The following is a 21054-nucleotide window of genomic DNA, read 5'->3' on the forward strand; positions in this document are numbered from 1 at the left end:
ACACGCATCACCTTACAGAGGACACTACGACATATACACGCATCACCTTACAGAGGACTCTACGACATATACACGCATCACCTTACAGAGGACTCTACGACATATACACGCATCACCTTACAGAGGACACTACGACATATACACGCATCACCTTACAGAGGACACTATGACATATACACGCATCACCTTACAGAGGACACTATGACATATACACACATCACCTTACAGAGGTGACTACGACATATACACACATCACCTTACAGAGGAGACTACGACATATACACACATCACCTTACAGAGGACTCTACGACATATACACGCATCACCTTACAGAGGACACTACGACATATACACACATCACCTTACAGAGGACACTATGACATATACACACATCACCTTACAGAGGTGACTACGACATATACACACATCACCTTACAGAGGAGACTACGACATATACACACATCACCTTACAGAGGAGACTACGACATATACACGCATCACCTTACAGAGGACACTGACATATACACGCATCACCTTACAGAGGACACTGACATATACACACATCACCTTACAGAGGAGACTACGACATATACACGCATCACCTTACAGAGGACACTACGACATATACACGCATCACCTTACAGAGGACTCTACGACATATACACGCATCACCTTACAGAGGACACTATGACATATACACACATCACCTTACAGAGGACACTATGACATATACACACATCACCTTACAGAGGAGACTACGACATATACACGCATCACCTTACAGAGGACACTACGACATATACACGCATCACCTTACAGAGGAGACTATGAAATATACTCGCATCACCTTACAGCGGAGACTATGACATATACACGCATCACCTTACAGAGGACACTACGACATATACACGCATCACCTTACAGTGGAGACTATGAAATATACTCGCATCACCTTACAGCGGAGACTATGACATATACACGCATCACCTTACAGAGGACACTACGACATATACACGCATCACCTTACAGAGGAGACTACGACATATACACGCATCACCTTACAGAGGAGACTACGACATATACACGCATCACCTTACAGAGGACACTGACATATACACGCATCACCTTACAGTGGACACTACGACATATACACGCATCACCTTACAGAGGAGACTACGACATATACACGCATCACCTTACAGAGGACACTGACATATACACGCATCACCTTACAGTGGACACTACGACATATACACACATCACCTTACAGAGGACACTGACATATACACGCATCACCTTACAGAGGACACTACGACATATACACACATCACCTTACAGAGGACACTACTACATATACACACATATCACCTTACAGAGGAGACTACGACATATACACGCATCACCTTACAGAGGAGACTACAACATATACACGCATCACCTTACAGTGGACACTACGACATATACACACACATCACCTTACAGAGAACACTACGACATATACACGCGCATCACCTTACAGAGGACACTATGACATATACACGCATCACCTTACAGAGGAGACTATGACATATACACACATCACCTTACAGAGGACACTACGACATATACACGCATCACCTTACAGAGGAGACTACGACATATACATGCATCACCTTACAGAGGACACTACGACATATACACGCATCACCTTACAGTGGAGACTACGACATATACACACATCACCTTACAGCAGACACTATGACATATACACGCATCACCTTACAGAGGACACTACGACATATACACGCATCACCTTACAGAGGAGACTACGACATATACACGCATCACCTTACAGAGGACACTGACATATACACGCATCACCTTACAGTGGACACTACGACATATACACACATCACCTTACAGAGGACACTGACATATACACGCATCACCTTACAGAGGACACTACGACATATACACGCATCACCTTACAGAGGACACTACGACATATACACGCATCACCTTACAGTGGACACTACGACATATACACGCATCACCTTACAGTGGACACTACGACATATACACGCATCACCTTACAGAGGACACTACGACATATACACACATCACCTTACAGAGGACACTACGACATATACACACACATCACCTTACAGAGGACACTACGACATATACACACATCACCTTACAGAGGACACTATGACATATACACACATCACCTTACAGAGGAGACTATGACATATACACACATCACCTTACAGAGGAGACTACGACATATACACGCATCACCTTACAGAGGACACTGACATATACACGCATCACCTTACAGTGGACACTACGACATATACACACATCACCTTACAGAGGACACTGACATATACACGCATCACCTTACAGAGGACACTACGACATATACACACACATCACCTTACAGAGGACACTACGACATATACACGCATCACCTTACAGTGGACACTACGACATATACACGCATCACCTTACAGTGGACACTACGACATATACACGCATCACCTTACAGAGGACACTACGACATATACACACATCACCTTACAGAGGACACTACGACATATACACACATCACCTTACAGAGGACACTACGACATATACACACATCACCTTACAGAGGACACTATGACATATACACACATCACCTTACAGAGGACACTACGACATATACACACATCACCTTACAGAGGACACTACGACATATACACGCATCACCTTACAGAGGAGACTATGACATATACAGGCATCACCTTACAGAGGAGACTATGACATATACACGCATCACCTTACAGAGGAGACTATGACATATACAGGCATCACCTTACAGTGAACTCTACGACATATACACGCATCACCTTACAGAGGAGACTATGACATATACACGCATCACCTTACAGAGGACACTACGACATATACACGCATCACCTTACAGAGGAGACTATGACATATACAGGCATCACCTTACAGAGGAGACTATGACATATACACGCATCACCTTACAGAGGACACTACGACATATACACGCATCACCTTACAGAGGAGACTATGACATATACAGGCATCACCTTACAGAGGAGACTACGACATATACACGCATCACCTTACAGAGGACACTATGACATATACACGCATCACCTTACAGAGGACACTACGACATATACACGCATCACCTTACAGAGGAGACTATGACATATACACGCATCACCTTACAGAGGAGACTATGACATATACACGCATCACCTTACAGAGGAGACTATGACATATACAGGCATCACCTTACAGAGGAGACTACGACATATACACGCATCACCTTACAGAGGACACTACGACATATACACGCATCACCTTACAGAGGAGACTACGACATATACATGCATCACCTTACAGAGGACACTACGACATATACACGCATCACCTTACAGTGGAGACTACGACATATACACACATCACCTTACAGCAGACACTATGACATATACACGCATCACCTTACAGAGGACACTACGACATATACACGCATCACCTTACAGAGGAGACTACGACATATACACGCATCACCTTACAGAGGACACTGACATATACACGCATCACCTTACAGTGGACACTACGACATATACACACATCACCTTACAGAGGACACTGACATATACACGCATCACCTTACAGAGGACACTACGACATATACACGCATCACCTTACAGAGGACACTACGACATATACACGCATCACCTTACAGTGGACACTACGACATATACACGCATCACCTTACAGTGGACACTACGACATATACACGCATCACCTTACAGAGGACACTACGACATATACACACATCACCTTACAGAGGACACTACGACATACACACACACATCACCTTACAGAGGACACTACGACATATACACACATCACCTTACAGAGGACACTATGACATATACACACATCACCTTACAGAGGAGACTATGACATATACACACATCACCTTACAGAGGAGACTACGACATATACACGCATCACCTTACAGAGGACACTGACATATACACGCATCACCTTACAGTGGACACTACGACATATACACACATCACCTTACAGAGGACACTGACATATACACGCATCACCTTACAGAGGACACTACGACATATACACACACATCACCTTACAGAGGACACTACGACATATACACGCATCACCTTACAGTGGACACTACGACATATACACGCATCACCTTACAGTGGACACTACGACATATACACGCATCACCTTACAGAGGACACTACGACATATACACACATCACCTTACAGAGGACACTACGACATATACACACATCACCTTACAGAGGACACTACGACATATACACACATCACCTTACAGAGGACACTATGACATATACACACATCACCTTACAGAGGACACTACGACATATACACACATCACCTTACAGAGGACACTACGACATATACACGCATCACCTTACAGAGGAGACTATGACATATACAGGCATCACCTTACAGAGGAGACTATGACATATACACGCATCACCTTACAGAGGAGACTATGACATATACAGGCATCACCTTACAGTGAACTCTACGACATATACACGCATCACCTTACAGAGGAGACTATGACATATACACGCATCACCTTACAGAGGACACTACGACATATACACGCATCACCTTACAGAGGAGACTATGACATATACAGGCATCACCTTACAGAGGAGACTATGACATATACACGCATCACCTTACAGAGGACACTACGACATATACACGCATCACCTTACAGAGGAGACTATGACATATACAGGCATCACCTTACAGAGGAGACTACGACATATACACGCATCACCTTACAGAGGACACTATGACATATACACGCATCACCTTACAGAGGACACTACGACATATACACGCATCACCTTACAGAGGAGACTATGACATATACACGCATCACCTTACAGAGGAGACTATGACATATACACGCATCACCTTACAGAGGAGACTATGACATATACAGGCATCACCTTACAGAGGAGACTACGACATATACACGCATCACCTTACAGAGGACACTATGACATATACACGCATCACCTTACAGAGGACACTGACATATACACGCATCACCTTACAGAGGACACTGACATATACACGCATCACCTTACAGAGGACACTATGACATATACACGCATCACCTTACAGAGGACACTGACATATACACGCATCACCTTACAGAGGACACTGACATATACACGCATCACCTTACAGTGGACACTACGACATATACACGCATCACCTTACAGAGGAGACTACGACATAAACACGCATCACCTTACAGTGGACACTACGACATATACACACATATCACCATACAGAGGAGACTACAACATATACACGCATCACCTTACAGTGGACACTATGACATATACACGCATCACCTTACAGTGGACACTACGACATATACACGCATCACCTTACAGAGGAGACTATGACATACACACACACACACACACACACACACACACACACACACCTACACATATACACACATCACCTTACAGCAGACACTATGACATATACACACATCACCTTACAGCAGACACTATGACATATACACGCATCACCTTACAGAGGACACTACGACATATACACACATCACCTTACAGAGGACACTACGACATATACACACATCACCTTACAGAGGACACTACGACATATACACACATCACCTTACAGAGGACACTACGACATATACACACATCACCTTACAGAGGACACTACGACATATACACGCATCACCTTACAGAGGACACTATGACATATACACGCATCACCTTACAGAGGACACTATGACATATACACGCATCACCTTACAGAGGACACTACGACATATACACACATCACCTTACAGAGGACACTACGACATATACACACATCACCTTACAGAGGACACTACGACATATACACGCATCACCTTACAGTGGAGACTATGACATATACACGCATCACCTTACAGAGGACACTACGACATATACACACACATCACCTTACAGAGGACACTACGACATATACACGCATCACCTTACAGAGGACACTACGACATATACACGCATCACCTTACAGAGGACACTACGACATATACACGCATCACCTTACAGAGGACACTACGACATATACACGCATCACCTTACAGAGGACACTACGACATATACACACATCACCTTACAGTGGAGACTACGACATATACACGCATCACCTTACAGAGGACACTACGACATATACACGCATCACCTTACAGTGGACACTATGACATATACACACATCACCTTACAGTGGACACTATGACATATACACACACACATCACCTTACAGAGGACACTACGACATATACACACATCACCTTACAGAGGACACTATGACATATACACGCATCACCTTACAGAGGACACTACGACATATACACGCATCACCTTACAGAGGACACTACGACATATACACACATCACCTTACAGTGGACACTACGACATATACACGCATCACCTTACAGAGGACACTATGACATATACACGCATCACCTTACAGTGGACACTACGAAATATACACACACATCACCTTACAGAGGACACTACGACATATACACACATCACCTTACAGTGGACACTACGACATATACACGCATCACCTTACAGAGGACACTAGGACATATACACGCATCACCTTACAGCGGACACTATGACATATACACGCATCACCTTACAGAGGAGACTACGACATATACACGCATCACCTTACAGAGGACACTACGACATATACACACATCACCTTACAGAGGAGACTACGACATATACACGCATCACCTTACAGAGGAGACTACGACATATACACGCATCACCTTACAGAGGAGACTACGACATATACACGCATCACCTTACAGAGGAGACTACGACATATACACACATCACCTTACAGAGGAGACTACGACATATACACACATCACCTTACAGTGGACACTATGACATATACACGCATCACCTTACAGAGGAGACTACGACATATACACACATCACCTTACAGAGGAGACTACGACATATACACACATCACCTTACAGAGGACACTATGACATATACACACATCACCTTACAGAGGACACTATGACATATACACACACATCACCTTACAGAGGAGACTACGACATATACACGCATCACCTTACAGAGGTGACTACGACATATACACGCATCACCTTACAGAGGACACTACGACATATACACACATCACCTTACAGAGGACACTACGACATATACACACATCACCTTACAGTGGAGACTATGACATATACACACATCACCTTACAGAGGACACTACGACATATACACACATCACCTTACAGTGGAGACTACGACATATACACGCATCACCTTACAGAGGACACTACGACATATACACACATCACCTTACAGAGGTGACTACGACATATACACGCATCACCTTACAGAGGACACTACGACATATACACGCATCACCTTACAGCAGACACTATGACATATACACGCATCACCTTACAGAGGACACTACGACATATACACGCATCACCTTACAGAGGACACTACGACATATACACGCATCACCTTACAGCAGACACTATGACATATACACGCATCACCTTACAGTGGACACTATGACTTATACACGCATCACCTTACAGTGGACACTACGACATATACACGCATCACCTTACAGAGGACACTACGACATATACACGCATCACCTTACAGCAGACACTATGACATATACACGCATCACCTTACAGTGGACACTATGACTTATACACGCATCACCTTACAGTGGACACTACGACATATACACGCATCACCTTACAGTGGACACTATGATATATACACACATCAGCTTACAGAGGACACTACGACATATACACACATCACCTTACAGTGGAGACTATGACATATACACACATCACCTTACAGAGGACACTACGACATATACACACATCACCTTACAGCGGACACTATGACATATACACGCATCACCTTACAGTGGAGACTACGACATATACACGCATCACCTTACAGTGGAGACTGACATATACACGCATCACCTTACAGTGGAGACTACGACATATACACGCATCACCTTACAGAGGACACTACGACATATACACGCATCACCTTACAGAGGAGACTATGACATATAAACACATCACCTTACAGTGGACACTACGACATATACACGCATCACCTTACAGTGGACACTATGACATATACACGCATCACCTTACAGAGGAGACTATGACATATCCACGCATCACCTTACAGTGGAGACTATGACATATACACGCATCACCTTACAGTGGACACTATGACATATACACACACATTACCTTACAGAGGAGACTATGACATATACACGCATCACCTTACAGTGGAGACTATGACATATACACGCATCACCTTACAGTGGACACTATGACATATACACACACATTACCTTACAGAGGAGACTATGACATATACACGCATCACCTTACAGTGGAGACTATGACATATACACGCATCACCTTACAGTGGACACTATGACATATACACACACATTACCTTACAGTGGAGACTATGACATATACACGCATCACCTTACAGTGGACACTATGACATATACACACACATCACCTTACAGTGGAGACTATGACATATACACGCATCACCTTACAGAGGAGACTATGACATATACACACATCACCTTACAGAGGACACTACGACATATACACACATCACCTTACAGTGGACACTACGACATATACACGCATCACCTTACAGAGGAGACTATGACATATACACGCATCACCTTACAGAGGACACTATGACATATACACGCATCACCTTACAGAGGACACTATGACATATACACGCATCACCTTACAGTGGAGACTACGACATATACACGCATCACCTTACAGAGGACACTACGACATATACACGCATCACCTTACAGAGGACACTACGACATATACACGCATCACCTTACAGAGGAGACTACGACATATACACGCATCACCTTACAGTGGACACTACGACATATACACGCATCACCTTACAGAGGAGACTATGACATATACACGCATCACCTTACAGAGGACACTATGACATATACACGCATCACCTTACAGTGGAGACTATGACATATACACGCATCACCTTACAGTGGAGACTATGACATATACACGCATCACCTTACAGTGGAGACTACGACATATACACGCATCACCTTACAGTGGAGACTGACATATACACGCATCACCTTACAGTGGAGACTACGACATATACACGCATCACCTTACAGAGGACACTATGACATATACACGCATCACCTTACAGAGGAGACTACGACATATTCACGCATCACCTTACAGTGGACACTATGACATATACACGCATCACCTTACAGAGGAGACTATGACATATACACGCATCACCTTACAGAGGACACTACGACATATACACACATCACCTTACAGAGGAGACTACGACATATACACACATCACCTTACAGAGGAGACTATGACATATACACACATCACCTTACAGAGGACACTATGACATATACACGCATCACCTTACAGCGGACACTATGACATATACACGCATCACCTTACAGAGGAGACTACGACATATACACACATCACCTTACAGAGGACACTACGACATATACACACATCACCTTACAGAGGACACTACGACATATACACACACATCACCTTACAGCGGACACTATGACATATACACACATCACCTTACAGAGGACACTACGACATATACACACATCACCTTACAGAGGAGACTACGACATATACACACATCACCTTACAGAGGACACTATAACATATACACACATCACCTTACAGTGGACACTACGACATATACACGCATCACCTTACAGAGGACACTATGACATATACACACATCACCTTACAGAGGAGACTATGACATATACACGCATCACCTTACAGAGGACACTACGACATATACACACACATCACCTTACAGCGGACACTACGACATATACACGCATCACCTTACAGAGGACACTATGACATATACACACATCACCTTACAGAGGAGACTATGACATATACACGCATCACCTTACAGAGGACACTACGACATATACACACACATCACCTTACAGCGGACACTATGACATATACACACATCACCTTACAGCGGACACTACGACATATACACACATCACCTTACAGAGGACACTATGACATATACACACATCACCTTACAGTGGACACTACGACATATACACGCATCACCTTACAGAGGAGACTACGACATATACACGCATCACCTTACAGAGGAGACTACGACATATACACGCATCACCTTACAGAGGAGACTACGACATATACACACATCACCTTACAGTGGACACTATGACATATACACGCATCACCTTACAGTGGACACTACGACATATACACGCATCACCTTACAGAGGAGACTATGACATATACACACATCACCTTACAGAGGAGACTATGACATATACACACATCACCTTACAGTGGACACTATGACATATACACGCATCACCTTACAGAGGAGACTATGACATATACACGCATCACCTTACAGAGGACACTATGACATATACACGCATCACCTTACAGAGGACACTATGACATATACACGCATCACCTTACAGAGGACACTACGACATATACACACACATCACCTTACAGCGGACACTATGACATATACACACATCACCTTACAGCGGACACTACGACATATACACACATCACCTTACAGAGGACACTATGACATATACACACATCACCTTACAGTGGACACTACGACATATACACGCATCACCTTACAGAGGAGACTACGACATATACACGCATCACCTTACAGAGGAGACTACGACATATACACACATCACCTTACAGTGGACACTATGACATATACACACATCACCTTACAGAGGACACTATGACATATACACGCATCACCTTACAGTGGACACTACGACATATACACGCATCACCTTACAGAGGAGACTATGACATATACACACATCACCTTACAGTGGACACTATGACATATACACGCATCACCTTACAGAGGAGACTATGACATATACACGCATCACCTTACAGAGGACACTATGACATATACACGCATCACCTTACAGAGGACACTATGACATATACACGCATCACCTTACAGAGGACACTACGACATATACACACACATCACCTTACAGAGGAGACTACGACATATACACACATCACCTTACAGAGGAGACTACGACATATACACACACATCACCTTACAGTGGACACTATGACTTATACATGCATCACCTTACAGAGGACACTACGACATATCCACGCATCACCTTACAGTGGAGACTATGACATATACACGCATCACCTTACAGAGGACACTATGACATATACACACATCACCTTACAGAGGACACTACGACATATACACGCATCACCTTACAGAGGACACTACGACATATCCACGCATCACCTTACAGTGGAGACTATGACATATACACGCATCACCTTACAGAGGACACTATGACATATACACGCATCACCTTACAGAGGAGACTATGACATATACACACATCACCTTACAGAGGACACTATGACATATACACGCATCACCTTACAGTGGACACTATGACTTATACATGCATCACCTTACAGAGGACACTATGACATATACACGCATCACCTTACAGAGGAGACTACGACATATACACGCATCACCTTACAGAGGAGACTATGACATATACACACATCACCTTACAGAGGACACTATGACATATACACGCATCACCTTACAGTGGAGACTATGACATATACACGCATCACCTTACAGTGGAGACTATGACATATACACGCATCACCTTACAGAGGACACTATGACATATACACGCATCACCTTACAGTGGACACTATGACATATACACACATCACCTTACAGTGGACACTACGACATATACACACATCACCTTACAGAGGACACTATGACATATACACGCATCACCTTACAGTGGACACTATGACTTATACATGCATCACCTTACAGAGGACACTACGACATATCCACGCATCACCTTACAGTGGAGACTATGACATATACACGCATCACCTTACAGAGGAGACTATGACATATACACGCATCACCTTACAGAGGACACTATGACATATACACGCATCACCTTACAGTGGAGACTATGACATATACACGCATCACCTTACAGTGGAGACTATGACATATACACGCATCACCTTACAGAGGACACTATGACATATACACGCATCACCTTACAGTGGAGACTATGACATATACACGCATCACCTTACAGAGGACACTATGACATATACAGGCATCACCTTACAGTGGAGACTATGACATATACACACACACACACACACACACACACATCACCTTACCGTGGATTAGTATGGGCGCACGGCTACTATATCAAACAGTAATAAACATTGTACATCCACACACGTGAGCAGCCCAAAGAGCACATTCTGGGGTTTCCCAAGTACCAGACATAATGGGATATACACAACTAGTGCCTGTTCCTTCAGTCTATCTGGCCTGTGATGCCCCATCACTCTCTGGCAGTACCTGGCACTGTGGGCACTGCTGGTGCAGCCCATTTTGAATTGTACAAAGCTCCGGATACGGAAGGACCACGTGGACATTTCCGGACAGTCTCTGGGCGTTCTCTCTCGCTGTCTCCAGGGACCGCATGCAGTGGTCACAGGCTGCAAGGGAAAATGGAATCATCAGCATCCGACTGAGGGGGGCAGCGCAGGGATAACAGCTCTATCATCGGACACGTAGATGGGGTACACACAGCGCCTATCACCCCCTTCATAGACAGACCAACAATGTGCACTGTTCTGATTTTAAGCTTGCAGATATTCATCTTTAAATGAGCAAAACTTGGTCATGGAAATAAAGGACATAATCACCTTTCAATTTCTACAATGGGAACAGAGGTGGAGTTATCAGATCATGGGGGACTGTTAGTAACGGCTTCAGATGAGAGAGTACCAGCGGCCATCTTACCTCGGTACCGGTACAGCGCGTTCCACTGGAACTGAGAGGACACCAGAGGCTTCTCCTGAAATATTGTTTCTCCTTTCCGTATACTCCGGGTTGCAAACACCCCCTTTCCCTGGATGAAGGAAAGTCACCATGAGCATAATTACAGAGTTAGAATAAGAGGTTACAGGTCACAGAATGGGCTGAGGATACGAGAGAGGGGGAGCTGTCCATCACTTACTGACTAGCCGCCATTCATAGTATACCGTTATGTAGGTATCACGTGACTGCTGGTGCCACTGGCACAAGGCAAGAGGAATATACAGGAGCCGCCCATAATGTCACTGTCCCCGCCCACGTCAGATACACGGGAGACCCTGGGCCCAGTGACTGCAGCATGTATCCATTCATTACACTGTATCAGTACAGGAGCCGCCCATAGCGTCACTGTCCCCGCCCACGTCAGATACACGGGAGACCCTGGGCCCAGTGACTGCAGCATGTATCCATTCATTACACTGTATCAGTACAGGAGCCACCCATAGCGTCACTGTCCCCGCCCACGTCAGATACACAGGAGACCCTGGGCCCAGTGACTGCAGCATGTATCCATTCATTACACTGTATCAGTACAGGAGCCACCCATAGCGTCACTGTCCCCGCCCACGTCAGATACACAGGAGACCCTGGGCCCAGTGACTGCAGCATGTATCCATTCATTACACTGTATCAGTACAGGAGCCACCCATAGCGTCACTGTCCATATCAGTGTATACAGGATATATAGGCGGGGTGTATATGTACAGTGATCAGTGTATACAGGATATATAGGCAGGGTGTATATGTACAGTGATCAGTGTATACAGGATATATAGGCAGGGTGTATATGTACAGTGATCAGTGTATACAGGATATATATGCAGAGTGTATATGTACAGTGATCAGTGTATACAGGATATATAGGCAGGGTGTATATGTACAGTGATCAGTGTATACAGGATATATAGGCGGGGTGTATATGTACAGTGATCAGTGTATACAGGATATATAGGCGGGGTGTATATGTACAGTGATCAGTGTATACAGGATATATAGGCGGGGTGTATATGTACAGTGATCAGTGTATACAGGATATATAGGCAGGGTGTATATGTACAGTATACAGAACAGTGATCAGTGTATACAGGATATATAGGCAGAGTGTATATGTACAGTGATCAGTGCATACAGGATATATAGGCGGGGTGTATATGTACAGTGATCAGTGTATACAGGATATATAGGCGGGGTGTATATGTACAGTGATCAGTGTATACAGGATATATAGGCGGGGTGTATATGTACAGTGATCAGTGTATACAGGATATATAGGCAGGGTGTATATGTACAGTGATCAGTGCATACAGGATATATAGGCAGGGTGTATATGTACAGTGATCAGTGTATACAGGATATATATGCAGAGTGTATATGTACAGTGATCAGTGTATACAGGATATATAGGCAGGGTGTATATGTACAGTGATCAGTGTATACAGGATATATAGGCAGGGTGTATATGTACAGTATACAGAACAGTGATCAGTGTATACAGGATATATAGGCAGAGTGTATATGTACAGTGATCAGTGCATACAGGATATATAGGCGGGGTGTATATGTACAGTGATCAGTGTATACAGGATATATAGGCGGGGTGTATATGTACAGTGATCAGTGTATACAGGATATATAGGCGGGGTGTATATGTACAGTGATCAGTGTATACAGGATATATAGGCAGGGTGTATATGTACAGTGATCAGTGCATACAGGATATATAGGCGGGGTGTATATATACAGTGATCAGTGTATACAGGATATATAGGCAGGGTGTATATGTACAGTGATCAGTGTATACAGGATATATAGGCAGGGTGTATATGTACAGTGATCAGTGTATACAGCATATATAGGCAGGGTGTATATATACAGTGATCAGTGTATACAGGATATATAGGCAGGGTGTATATGTACAGTGATCAGTGTATACAGGATATATAGGCAGGGTGTATATGTACAGTGATCAGTGTATACAGGATATATAGGCAGGGTGTATATGTACAGTATACAGAACAGTGATCAGTGTATACAGGATATATAGGCAGAGTGTATATGTACAGTGATCAGTGTATACAGGATATATAGGCGGGGTGTATATGTACAGTGATCAGTGCATACAGGATATATAGGCGGGGTGTATATGTACAGTGATCAGTGTATACAGGATATATAGGCGGGGTGTATATGTACAGTGATCAGTGTATACAGGATATATAGGCGGGGTGTATATGTACAGTGATCAGTGTATACAGGATATATAGGCAGGGTGTATATGTACAGTGATCAGTGCATACAGGATATATAGGCGGGGTGTATATATACAGTGATCAGTGTATACAGGATATATAGGCAGGGTGTATATGTACAGTGATCAGTGTATACAGGATATATAGGCAGGGTGTATATGTACAGTGATCAGTGTATACAGCATATATAGGCAGGGTGTATATATACAGTGATCAGTGTATACAGGATATATAGGCAGGGTGTATATGTACAGTGATCAGTGTATACAGGATATATAGGCTGGGTGTATATGTACAGTGATCAGTGTATACAGGATATATAGGCGGGGTGTATATGTACAGTGATCAGTGTATACAGGATATATAGGCAGAGTGTATATGTACAGTGATCAGTGTATACAGGATATATAGGCAGGGTGTATATGTACAGTGATCAGTGTATACAGGATGTATATGTACAGTGATCAGTGTATACAGGATATATAGGCAGGGTGTATACGTACAGTGATCAGTGTATACAGGATATATAGGCAGGGTGTATACGTACAGTGATCAGTGTATACAGGATATATAGGCGGGGTGTATACGTACAGTGATCAGTGTATACAGGATATATAGGCGGGGTGTATACGTACAGTGATCAGTGTATACAGGATATATAGGCGGGGTGTATACGTACAGTGATCAGTGTATACAGGATATATAGGCAGTGTGTATACGTACAGTGATCAGTGTATACAGGATATATAGGCGGGGTGTATACGTACAGTGATCAGTGTATACAGGATATATAGGCGGGGTGTATACGTACAGTGATCAGTGTATACAGTATATATAGGCGGGGTGTATACGTACAGTGATCAGTGTATACAGGATATATAGGCGGGGTGTATACGTACATTGATCAGTGTATACAGGATATATAGGCGGGGTGTATACGTACAGTGATCAGTGTATACAGGATATATAGGCAGTGTGTATACGTACAGTGATCAGTGTATACAGGATATATAGGCGGGGTGTATACGTACAGTGATCAGTGTATACAGTATATATAGGCGGGGTGTATATGTACAGTGATCAGTGTATACAGGATATATAGGCGGGGTGTATATGTACAGTGATCAGTGTATACAGGATATATAGGCGGGGTGTATATGTACAGTGATCATTGTATACAGGATGTATAAGCAGGGTGTATATGTACAGTGATCAGTGTATACAGGATATATAGGCGGGGTGTATATGTACAGTGATCAGTGTATACAGGATATATAGGCGGGGTGTATATGTACAGTGATCAGTGTATACAGGATATATAAGCGGGGTGTATATGTACAGTGATCAGTGTATACAGGATATATAAGCAGAGTGTATATGTACAGTGATCAGTGTATACAGGATATATAGGCAGGGTGTATATGTACAGTGATCAGTGTATACAGGATATATAGGCAGGGTGTATATGTACAGTGATCAGTGTATACAGGATATATAGGCAGGGTGTATATGTACAGTGATCAGTGTATACAGGATATATAGGCGGGGTGTATATGTACAGTGATCAGTGTATACAGGATATATAGGCAGGGTGTATATGTACAGTGATTAGTGTATACAGGATATATAGGCGGGGTGTATATGTACAGTGATCAGTGTATACAGGATATATAGGCGGGTGTATATGTACAGTGATCAGTGTATACAGGATATATAGGCGGGGTGTATATGTACAGTGATCAGTGTATACAGGATATATAGGCGGGGTGTATATTGTCAGTGATCAGTGTATACAGGATATATAGGCGGGGTGTATATGTACATTGATCAGTGTATACAGGATATATAGGCGGGGTGTATATGTACAGTGATCAGTGTATACAGGATATATAGGCGGGGTGTATATGTACAGTGATCAGTGTATACAGGATGTATAAGCAGGGTGTATATGTACAGTGATCATTGTATACAGGATGTATAAGCGGGGTGTATATGTACAGTGATCAGTGTATACAGGATATATAGGCGGGGTGTATATGTACAGTGATCAGTGTATACAGGATATATAGGCGGGGTGTATATGTACAGTGATCAGTGTATACAGGATATATAAGCAGGGTGTATACTGTATGTACAGTGATCAGTGTATACAGGATATATAGGCGGGGTGTATATGTACAGTGATCAGTGTATACAGGATATATAGGCAGGGTGTATATGTACAGTGATCAGTGTATACAGGATGTATAGGCGGGGTGTATATGTACAGTGATCAGTGTATACAGGATGTATAGGCAGGGTGTATATGTACAGTGATCAGTGTATACAGGATATATAGGCAGGGTGTATATATACAGTGATCAGTGTATACAGGATATATAGGCAGGGTGTATATGTACAGTGATCAGTGTATACAGGATATATAGGCTGGGTGTATATGTACAGTGATCAGTGTATACAGGATATATAGGCGGGGTGTATACGTACAGTGATCAGTGTATACAGGATATATAGGCAGGGTGTATATGTACAGTGATCAGTGTATACAGGATGTATATGTACAGTGATCAGTGTATACAGGATATATAGGCGGGGTGTATATGTACAGTGATCAGTGTATACAGGATATATAGGCAGGGTGTATATGTACAGTGATCAGTATATACAGGATATATAGGCGGGGTGTATATGTACAGTGATCAGTGTATACAGGATATATAGGCAGGGTGTATATGTACAGTGATCAGTGTATACAGGATATATAGGCAGGGTGTATATGTACAGTGATTAGTGTATGCAGGATATATAGGCAGGGTGTATATGTACAGTGATCAGTGTATACAGGATATATAGGCAGGGTGTATACGTACAGTGATCAGTGTATACAGGATATATAGGCAGGGTGTATATATACAGTGATTAGTGTATACAGGATATATAGGCAGGGTGTATATATACAGTGATCAGTGTATACAGGATATACAGGCAGGGTGTATATGTACAGTGATCAGTGTATACAGGATATATAGGCGGGGTGTATATGTACAGTGATCAGTGTATACAGGATATATAGGCAGGGTGTATATGTACAGTGATCAGTGTATACAGGATATATAGGCAGTGTGTATATGTACAGTGATCAGTGTATACAGGATATATAGGCAGGGTGTATACGTACAGTGATCAGTGTATACAGGATATATAGGCGGGGTGTATATATACAGTGATCAGTGTATACAGGATATATAGGCAGGGTGTATATGTACAGTGATCAGTGTATACAGGATATATAGGCAGGGTGTATATATACAGTGATCAGTGTATACAGGATATATAGGCAGGGTGTATATATACAGTGATTAGTGTATACAGGATATATAGGCAGGGTGTATATATACAGTGATTAGTGTATACAGGATATATAGGCAGGGTGTATATATACAGTGATTAGTGTATACAGGATATACAGGCAGGGTATACAGGTACAGTTAGGATATGTATAGGCTATATTGGGGTACATACAGGTACATGTAAGATATATACCGGCTATATTGGGGTACATGTAAGATATATACCGGCTATATTGGGGTACACATAGGATATACAGGGGGTATATACCTTGCCGCCGCCGATGTGGCGGATCTCCAGCACCCCTCGGGCCGGCTCCGGCTGGAGACAGAAGGAGAACACGTCGCACATGGAGGCCGCCATGATGGGAGTAACGTGACCTGTGACCCGGAAACAGCTGCTGGGGCGGCCACGTGTGACAGGTTCCTGTGTGACATAGTCCTGGGGGCTGATTGTGTCCTAAAGTGTGTTACATACATGATAGAGTCTCATTGTGACATGTTACATGTGTCAGTGCTGTGTGTCTGGTGTGTGACATGTTACATGTGTCAGTTCTGTGTGTCTGGTGTGTGGCATGTTACATGTGTGAGCGCAGTGTGTCTGCTGTGTGACATGTTACATGTGTCAGTTCTGTGTGTCTGCTGTGTGACATGTTACATGTGTCAGTGCTGTGTGACATGTTACATGTGTCAGTGCTGTGGGTCTGGTGTGTGGCATGTTACATGTGTGAGCGCAGTGTGTCTGCTGTGTGACATGTTACATGTGTCAGTGCTGTGTGTCTGGTGTGTGACATGTTACATGTGTGAGTGCAGTGTGTCTGGTGTGTGACATGTTACATGTGTGAGCGCAGTGTGTCTGCTGTGTGACATGTTACATGTGTCAGTGCTGTGTGTCTGGTATGTTACATGTGTCAGTGCTGTGTGTCTGGTGTGTGACATGTTACATGTGTGAGCGCAGTGTGTCTGGTGTGACATGTTACATGTGTCAGTGCTGTGGGTCTGGTGTGTGGCATGATACATGTGTGAGCGCAGTGTGTCTGCTGTGTGACATGTTACATGTGTCAGTGCTGTGTGTCTGGTGTGTGACATGTTACATGTGTGAGTGCAGTGTGTCTGGTGTGTGACATGTTACATGTGTGAGCGCAGTGTGTCTGCTGTGTGACATGTTACATGTGTCAGTGCTGTGTGTCTGGTGTGTGACATGTTACATGTGTCAGTGCTGTGTGTCTGGTGTGTGACATGTTACATGTGTCAGTTCTGTGTGACATGTTACATGTGTCAGTGCTGTGGGTCTGGTGTGTGGCATGTTACATGTGTGAGCGCAGTGTGTCTGCTGTGTGACATGTTACATGTGTCAGTGCTGTGTGTCTGGTGTGTGACATGTTACATGTGTGAGTGCAGTGTGTCTGGTGTGTGACATGTTACATGTGTGAGCGCCGTGTGTCTGCTGTGTGACATGTTACATGTGTCAGTGCTGTGTGTCTGGTGTGTGATATGTTACATGTGTGAGCGCAGTGTGTCTGGTGTGTGACATGTTACATGTGTCAGTTCTGTGTGACATGTTACATGTGTCAGTGCTGTGGGTCTGGTGTGTGGCATGTTACATGTGTGAGCGCAGTGTGTCTGCTGTGTGACATGTTACATGTGTCAGTGCTGTGTGTCTGGTGTGTGACATGTTACATGTGTGAGTGCAGTGTGTCTGGTGTGTGACATGTTACATGTGTCAGTTCTGTGTGACATGTTACATGTGTCAGTGCTGTGGGTCTGGTGTGTGGCATGTTACATGTGTGAGCGCAGTGTGTCTGCTGTGTGACATGTTACATGTGTCAGTGCTGTGTGTCTGGTGTGTGACATGTTACATGTGTGAGTGCAGTGTGTCTGGTGTGTGACATGTTACATGTGTGAGCGCAGTGTGTCTGCTGTGTGACATGTTACATGTGTCAGTGCTGTGTGTCTGGTGTGTGACATGTTACATGTGTCAGTGCTGTGTGTCTGGTGTGTGACATGTTACATGTGTGAGCGCAGTGTGTCTGGTGTGTGACATGTTACATGTGTCAGTTCTGTGTGACATGTTACATGTGTCAGTGCTGTGGGTCTGGTGTGTGGCATGATACATGTGTGAGCGCAGTGTGTCTGCTGTGTGACATGTTACATGTGTCAGTGCTGTGTGTCTGGTGTGTGACATGTTACATGTGTGAGTGCAGTGTGTCTGGTGTGTGACATGTTACATGTGT

General features: G+C 43.6%; 1 protein-coding gene across 1 annotated transcript in view; it reads right to left on the minus strand.

The window, feature by feature from the left end:
• SMYD5 (SMYD family member 5) overlaps window positions 1-19258 on the minus strand; it is a 60816-nt gene extending 41558 nt beyond the window's left edge. The window contains exons 1-3 of the mRNA XM_083165552.1: window positions 19092-19258; window positions 13150-13258; window positions 12703-12842 (exon numbers count right to left, since the gene is read on the minus strand). Of these exons, the coding sequence (XP_083021678.1) occupies window positions 12703-12842; window positions 13150-13258; window positions 19092-19184 (342 nt within the window). The 5' untranslated portion in view covers window positions 19185-19258. The remainder of the gene's footprint in view (window positions 1-12702; window positions 12843-13149; window positions 13259-19091) is intronic.
• Between the last annotated feature and the right edge of the window lie 1796 nt (window positions 19259-21054).

This window comes from Crinia signifera, chromosome 1, assembly GCF_055691185.1.
Source record: "Crinia signifera chromosome 1, ASM5569118v1, whole genome shotgun sequence".
NCBI lineage: Eukaryota > Metazoa > Chordata > Amphibia > Anura > Myobatrachidae > Crinia > Crinia signifera.